The sequence below is a fragment of the Bidens hawaiensis genome, unplaced genomic scaffold (genome assembly GCF_021521415.1).
Source record: "Bidens hawaiensis isolate Kalapana, Puna unplaced genomic scaffold, B.hawaiensis_p1.1 tig00016126_1, whole genome shotgun sequence".
In the NCBI taxonomy this organism is placed as follows: Eukaryota; Viridiplantae; Streptophyta; class Magnoliopsida; order Asterales; family Asteraceae; genus Bidens; species Bidens hawaiensis.
Genome location: NW_027492469.1, coordinates 444626 through 453125, shown reverse-complemented (window position 1 = coordinate 453125; position 8500 = coordinate 444626). Strand labels below are relative to the sequence as shown.

Genomic DNA, 8500 nt, shown 5'->3' with positions numbered 1-8500 from the left:
AAACCGGTTTATACCAGTAAACCGGTTTAAAAGCCCACAAGATTTTATATGTTTAAGACCCTTTTTTTTGTATATGTTACTTAATTCATGTGATTTATGTATATTATGATTATATGCAACTAAAAATTCTTATTTATTATTGTAGAAAATGAAAGTACTTAGACTTTTGTTGATGAGGACGTCGATGAGAGTGAAATTCATCTTTTAAGCGATCGTGAACCCGATGCATACAACACTCCGATGACATAAATCTATTGCGAACCTATATTTTAAAAAAACTTTGTTTGAAAATCAAGTACTTTGTATTGTTTTTTGAATATGGATTAACTTTTAAATTATACTTTATTATGGAATTATGTATTTTTGGTTTTTTTTAAGTTAAATTTGCATTTATATGAAATTATAAGGTAAACTATACAACCCGGTTGAACCTCCTGATATAACTCGGTTCAACAAGTTATACAATTTTTTAGTCCAATCTGGTAAGAACAAAATACCGGTTTTTAAAACATTGGTAATGAAGAGTGAGGGGCATTTATGAATACGTTTGCAAACACGGGTTATGTTTGATGCTTGTGATTTTTTCTATAGATATGTATAAGTTTGGTATAAGATCGCAAATCCCTTTTATGTCTTTTATTGTTCTATTACAAACTTGATGGCTTATTTAACTTTATAAAATAATAAAACGTAACCCTCTATAAAAGGTATACAAGTGTTAGCGAGACCGGATTGATAACATCAAATGTAGCTAATAGATGTTAGGCTGGAATTTGGCCATATTGATCACTATTTTCATTAGAAACTACTTGGTTAAACATGGGTTTAAGATGTGATTGGTACCAACTATTTAGTAATGGTTAACTAATCATAATTATATGTTTTGGACATTTTTTTTTGCTTATGAACTATTTAAAACAAAACAATGGAATTACCTGAATGCAAATTTTAGAAGTTTAACATGAGAACCACGCTTTGTCGAACCGTGAAAATTACGAATTTATAACGATTATAATATTTTTTTGGCAAATATTTTTCTAAACAACTATCACACTATTTAGGCTGTTGGATATATGAACTAATTTGTCAATGAAACTGATGATGTGGTTGGTGTCTTGGTGGTGCCAATGGTGCACATCACCCCGTTAATTTATTGCTGAAAGCCTGAAACTGATTTTGAAAGTGATTTTTTTATGTTAAAAATTATTTTTTATGCCGAAACTACCAATAAAATGGGCTATTTCCAAAGAAAAAAAAATTCCCTTTTTTATTTCATGTAATACCGTTTTTAGAACGACGACTTTTTTGTATTTAGGCTAGCGCACTCTCTAAATTTTGAGAGACTCGATGCCCCACTCTTGCCAGAATATATTGTCTCAACCGGGTCCACGCTGGCTTCAGAGTTTGGCTTGAGCGTTCACCCGAAAAACCATACTGTCAACTGTCACTTGACAGTCGTTGTGCCACCACAAGAGCTGAACTCTCTGTCGTAACACACGGTGGGATGAAAACCCGGGTGGGCTCAGAGTTCGAACTGACACCTTTTGCACAAGACCTAGCTCAAATCCTTTATTGCCAACATCCACCCAAAAGTGACACAAGTGGGATTTGAGATAACGGTTGTTTTCTAATAAAAAAATTAAATAATCTTTATTAAACCATATAAATAAACTCCTTTCTCAATTTTTTTTCACATCGAAAAGTTAAAAATCTCTCTCAACTCAACCCTTTAATTCAATTTTGTTACAAACTTTTCAACATATGACAAGTTGAGTTCGGTCGTTCCACTTTTTGTTTACACGATCGTGTCTGCTGCCGCCGCTATAGTAACTGACGAGGGCGAACTTTCAACACCGGAAACGAGAAGAACTTCTTTGAACAAAGACCATGAAGCAGGTCATGAGCGCCTAGTAGCTGATTACTTTGACGACAATTGGTATATGACATAAAAATGTTTAAGAGACGTTTTCTTTTGAGCAAAGAGTTAATCACAAAGATAGCTAAAGATCTAGAAGCGCACCACGTGTTTTTTAGACAAACGATGGATGCGAGAGGACATCGAGGTTTTACAACCTACCAAAAATGCACTGTTGCACTACATCAAATGGGGTACAAGACAACATCTGACGCTTGGCATGGATATTTGCAAATGTCTGAGAGAATTGCACGCAAAGACATGTACAAATTTTGTAAGCGTGTCATCAAGATTTATGGGAACCGATATTTGAAAAACCCAATTTGAATGACATTCAACAATTATACGAAGCACATGAGTCTAAACACGGTTTCCCATGAATTTTTGGTAGCGTGGATTGTATGCAATGGGAGTGGTTTAATTGTCTAACTGTTTGGACAGGTCAGAGAGGTGATCATTGTCATCAAATAGTGGCTTTGGAAGCAATAGCTTCACACGATTTGTGGATATGGCTTGCGTATTTTGATTTTGCTTGTTCGAATAACGACTTAAATGTTTTGGACCAATCACCATTATTCAGCGACATTGAAAGTGGGGTTGCACCAGATTCTTCTTTTGAGATTAATGGAGGAGAATATAAATACGGTTGATGATATCCTAGAAATAAACGAACCTATCCGCCCTCTCGGGCGGGAGAAAGGAAACGAGCGGCCGGAAGCTCGTCATTGAATTTAGGCGGATAAATTGGAATCGTTGGCAAACAAATTAGATGTGTTTAACATCAAATACATGGAAATTGAGGAGCAAAAACTCAAACTGAAAGAAAAAATGACGGAGGAAGCGGGAAGAGGAGGTGGTGATGAGGGAGGACTTTAAAATCCTCCAAACTAGCATCGACGCCATAGATGAAAAACATAAATGAGCATTGGAGGCGTTGCAAGCCCAAATTGCCAACAAATACGTTTAATTGCATTTTTTTTTCTTATTTTAGGCTTTTTAGTTAAGTAATTTTTGTTTCTTGTTATTTCTTTTCAATGAATGCAACTTTTTTTATATTTAAGTTTTAATTTTAGTTATATTAATATTATTATTTAATTTAAAAAGAGAGAAAAGTGGTGAATTGGTGACCATTTTCATAGTATTGTGAAAAATAGTGAAGTAGTATGGTATAATTCTAAAATAAGAAGCAAAATAACAACTATATCTAACCATCTTAAATCCATTTATGGCCACTTAAAAAGACAATCTTTTCCGACATATTAGTACCGCTAGCCACTAGATCAAGAAATTAGAAGCCTTAAGTGGCAAATAATTTCTGTAAGTTAAATATAAAGCAATTATAGAAATAACATAAGCATTTTTAATTCTTATAAATTTACTTTTCTAATATAAAGTTATTTTTTCAACGAAAATAATATATTAAAACTTGATGATGTCGATATTTACATATAAATTTATTATTGAATTATAATCAAAATGTTTAGCTTGACAAGTTATTTAACCATGTGACAAAGTGTATGACCTGGTGAATATGGTTGTAACCAAGTGAGGCTGAGCCGACTCGCCTAATCTTGAACTTAACATGGTTAACTTAAGAGAGCTCCTCAGCTGAAGCTTGAGTTTGGCTCCGCAAGTATTTTATAAGTTTACAATATGACACAATTAACGTAAACAAAAACTATAAGGTAGCATAATGTAAGACAATGAAAAGATCAGGATACAAGTAGAAAAACTAAAGACAAAAAATCACCACATCAGCAAGCAAGCAAGCAAGCAAGCAAGCAAGCAAGAATCTTTGGTGGCTTCTAACTTTCAAAAACCCTTAATTATTATTATTATTATTATTATTATTTTTATTCATATAAATATAAAAGGAAAACAAAATATTTTTATTAATCTCATTCTTCTTCTTCATCAAAGCAAAGCAAAGCTTACCTGTAAATTATTCTCTCTCTCTCTCTCTCTCAACCTGTAATTCATACGCTTCCAATTAAAATGCAGCAGGTGAGTTCCAACTTCAAACCACTACTAATCGGATTCATATTGCTATTAATTGTAATTTATGATTTGTATTTGAAACTTGTTACAGACAACGAGAACGGTACACGTAGGACATCTGTCAGATCTAGCTACCGAGCGAGAAATTCACGAGTTTTTCTCCTTCTCCGGTGATATCGAGCAAGTTGAGATCTGTCGGTCAGTATATTCATTATTCCATCCTATTATTCATTTTTAATTTAATTGATTCAGTTTTTTTATTTTTATTTTTTTAACCGTTGTATTGATTGTAATTGACGGTTGCAGTCATTCACAACAACACAAGACTGCCTTTGTGACGTTTAAAGATCCTAAAGCTCTCGAAATCGCCTTATTGCTTTCGGTAATCCATCCCTCTATCTACTTATTATTATTATTATTACTCACTTTAGGGTTTTCAAATTGATATTATTATTTATAATATTATTCTGGAAAACTAGACATGTTTTGGAAGTGTGCATTAACGTGCGTTCGGTTGCTATAGGTTAAGTTATGATATCGCGTTACAGTACTTGCACTAAACCCAATAACTGGATTAGTAACACGTAGAATACTCGTATGGCTTACGATACAAAAAAAAGTAACATGTTTAAAACGATGTTTATTTGGTCGGTAAAGCCCGGGCGTTGCGGCGGTGAGTTGATGCGAATTCAGTTGGTTTCGGGTACATTTGTTACGGTACCGGAGCTAAAACCTAAAAAACTTGTATAGCTTATGATACACAAAAATAACTTATTTACGAAGGCATTTTTTTGGTCTACCCGGGCATTGAGGCAATGAGTCGAAGCTTATTGGTCGTTTTCGGTCACGTTCGTTACGGTACTGAAGCTAAAACAAAAAAAATTGCATATTTAAAGCGGAAAAAAAACTTTAAATAATCAAAAAAATTGTTCTGCATCACCAGCCATCGATAAGACTTCTGCACTTTGAAGATTTTGATGTTCAGGAAATATTCTTTCGATTTTAGGCGTACATGGAGGGTCATCATGTTATTTTGTATTTAGTTAAGGTTAAAAATCTTCAAAAGTTTGGACTGTATGGAATCATTAGGTTAATTAATTATTAGTCAAGGGTAGGTTTTACTTTAATGATAACTGGTCTAATTTTTTTGGACAAAAGGAGAGATATTTATTGAATAGTTTCTGTGATACTGAATATTGTTACAATTCTATTTTGTATTGAAATTTCCTCAGTGAGTTGTATATGTATTTATGCTTGATTTTAAATATACATAATAATATCTATTGCCATTTCTTGGAGATTTGGAATTTTTAATAGCTATTAGCAATTTTGCAACCACCCAAGTCAGCAAATTATGACCACAGATTTGTGGCTGCATAGTCATTCCACTTTGTCCAGCGCAGACTTTTGGTCCTACTTTGAAATACACAGGCAAAGTTCCAAAATTACAATAAAAAATCATTAATATTGACACTGTTTTTTAAATGTTTTGCTGATTAACCTTTTGTTTGTCTTTATACTGGATGGAACCCAAAATTTTAATTATTTGTTAATGTCATTGTTTATGCACACCTTGGGTCCACTTTTATCACTATTTAGTTGGCTTGTTATTAATTTAAACACTTTTTGGTTATGGTGTTACATGCTTTGCCAACTTCAAGCAGTTGGAATTTAGTCAAACTGTATTAGGTATTTCTTTTATAACCAAAAATTGTTTTGCAATAATTCACTAAATCTTTCTGCATTAGTTTACTGTGAAGTTTCATATTTTTAAAGCAGAATAGTTCATCCTCCTTTACTATCCACTATAATATAGGGTGCATGTTTTGCTGCCTTGCTTATTAATAGTGTTTAAAAGTGCATGATGTGGTTGCATTATCATCATCCAAAAGTAAGGCTGTCATAATGACCATTTTAATTATAAACAAACTTATAACATCTATTTATTTACTTTATTATGCAAAAGGTCCCACTTTATGCCATCAAATTTTATTATTCAATTATATTTTATGTATATTTTTACAGGGAGCAACCATAGTTGATCAGATTGTTAGCATTACTCCTGCAGAAAATTATGTGCCAAAATCTGAGTTGCGGGTATAGTTATTACTGTACATGCAAATATATATTAATTATTTTCTTTTATTGTGTTTGAACTTATGTTGTGATTCCACTTCTTGCAGGAAGTTCATGAAGTAGATAATGTTGCTAGAATGACTCCCGAAAACGCTTCACCATCTGCACCAGAGGTAATAGCATCCTAACTTACAATTCTGTTTTTGTTTTTTCTTATAAGAATGATATTACATTTGCATTCGACTGATATATTAATATTGTGTGACACAGTCAAACAGTAGTTCGCCTCGTAGTGGTAATGTGTACATGAGTAAAGCACAAGATGTCGTGTCAAGTGTTCTGGCAAAAGGTTCAGCAATTAAGCAAGACGCAGTGAATAAAGCTAAAGCATTTGATGAAAAACATCAATTAAGAGCCAATGCAACCGCTAGAGTGAATTCTTTTGAGAAAAGAGTAAGGCTTTCAGAGAAATTTAATGTTGGGGTCTCAGTTGTAAATGAAAAAGTGAAATCTGTGGATCAAAAGCTTCAAGTTTCAGACAAAACAATGGCTGCATTACTGGCAGCCGAGAGGAAACTTAATGACACGGGATCAGCTGTCAAATCAAGCAGGTTTCGCCTTCTTCAGTTTTTTGCAATCTAAGTCATTTGAGTTTAAAACATTAGTGTAACATCTTAATTTATGTTTAGGTATGTAACTGCTGGAGCAGCTTGGCTTAATGGAGCTTTTGGTAAAGTGGCAAAAGCGGGACAAGTTGCAGGAACAAAAACTAGACAAAAATGGAATTTGGCAGTCTCAAATTTAACTGCAAAGGTGTGTTTTTATTTAAAAGAAATTTGGAAAAAATATAAAAGAAAAGCTGGTGCATGATTATATTCTTAAACCTTGTTTTGAGCTTTACTGATTAGCAAATGAATTTGGATTTGCAGGATTCGCCAATTGCTGCATAAGCTGTGTTTATAGATGGCTGCATTCTTGTTGATCATATGGAGTTCTCAATCATCAGAATGATTATTGAGATCTATTTCAGATTTGGAAGCTTGGTGTGTGAAATTGGACATATTTTTTATGGGCAGTTTTGTGATTCATTTATTAGTTACTTGACGCTGTGTAATTTTCAAGTGTGCAACTGCAAAGACGTAAGTAATGATGTAAAATTGGTTTTAACATACTGTTGATGGTCTTGGTATGAATATTTACTAAGGTGCTCAAAATAGCATATCCAAATTTCACCTATATGAAACTAATTTAGATATCTGAAATTTGTATCTAAAATATCGGATATCTGAAATTTTAGATGGTTAATCAAAGTATGGAATGTCTTGGCAAACAATTATAACTAATGCATTCTTTCTAGTAAAACAATCACTTTTGATGGCTTTAATTTAAGTTCATTATTTGCTTTAATGATCATCTAAAGGTTTAGAAGCAGGTATCAGTTGATTTATGCAATGTGTTTTATGTATGTTGGGTGCCGGATGTGGATGTTGAGTAAACATGCGAGTCGATGATTAAACTGCTTAAATGAGGTTACGAGCCTCATGGGATTGAAGAACACCAAGGTGGGTTGCGGATTTCGATAACATATCAAAGTTGGTTTGTGTATAAACGTAGCCAATGGATATTCACGGATACATCAAGGGCGAGGTGGGTTGTCGTAGGGATATTTTGCTCTAGCTAGATAATGGATTGATAAGAAGTCACTACGGGAACTATATTCGCATTTGAATCTTCCAAGATTAGCAAAATTAATTACTGCTATTCAACATTATATTGTTCGGCTGGATCAGTTAACTTTAACAATGCTATGCTCTTATACAACAAGTAGCGTTTTAATTAGAAGAAGATAAGTAGTCTTGAATGAGTGAAGCCTCGAGTAAATTCTTGGTCCACTCCTTTAGAATGGAAATCGAAAGAAACCCATGTAATCAGTTACCTTATAAGCATGATGCTTGGTTTGGTTCAACTCATCAAGTATTTTTTATATAGTAGTTTTTACTTTTATAAAAAATGAATATTTACTTTTTTCTGTCACGCCGATTAAAAAAAAGAAAGAAAGAAAACGTATGTTGCTGTTAATCTTGGTTGAAAAGGCAGATGACCATACAGAAGTGACTATGCATCTAGATGTGCCGACATGTTTGATCTTTAATCTTCTACCTGATTTTGTGTTAACTATCTATCTAAACATGGGTGATGAATGACATTGCAATTTAGGGCTGAGCATGGTTCGGTTTGGTTCGGTTTTTAGTGAAACCGAAAAGTCGATTTTTCAAATACACAAACCGTTCGGTTTTTCAGCTTTTTGGTTTTCGGTTTTTCGGTTTGGTTATAATTGTTTTTTTTTTTTGGTGTGTGTAAGCATTGCAAAAAAATTCCAAAAAAAAATAAAAATGCATATTAGATTCAAAACACAAAAAGATGCATTTGTTACATGGAACAAAACGAATACAAACTTACAAGAGTACTAGAGTTTAAAATTTAACAAAGTTCTTAATCAAAAAACACTAA

At 33.1% G+C, this 8500-nt stretch overlaps 2 protein-coding genes across 2 annotated transcripts; both read left to right on the top strand.

Moving 5' to 3' along the window:
* Positions 1–2041: 2041 nt before the first annotated feature.
* LOC143550711 (uncharacterized) lies at positions 2042–2565 on the top strand. Its single transcript, XM_077041314.1, has 2 exons — positions 2042–2189; positions 2357–2565. The coding sequence occupies exons 1-2, from the start codon at positions 2042–2044 to the stop codon at positions 2563–2565; spliced, it is 357 nt and encodes a 118-aa protein (XP_076897429.1).
* Positions 2566–3910: 1345 nt separating this feature from the next.
* Positions 3911–7158, top strand: LOC143550710 (binding partner of ACD11 1-like). Its single transcript, XM_077041313.1, has 8 exons — positions 3911–3919; positions 4002–4111; positions 4220–4295; positions 5939–6010; positions 6097–6162; positions 6260–6600; positions 6679–6802; positions 6919–7158. The coding sequence occupies exons 1-8, from the start codon at positions 3911–3913 to the stop codon at positions 6937–6939; spliced, it is 819 nt and encodes a 272-aa protein (XP_076897428.1). The 3' UTR covers positions 6940–7158.
* Positions 7159–8500: the final 1342 nt, after the last annotated feature.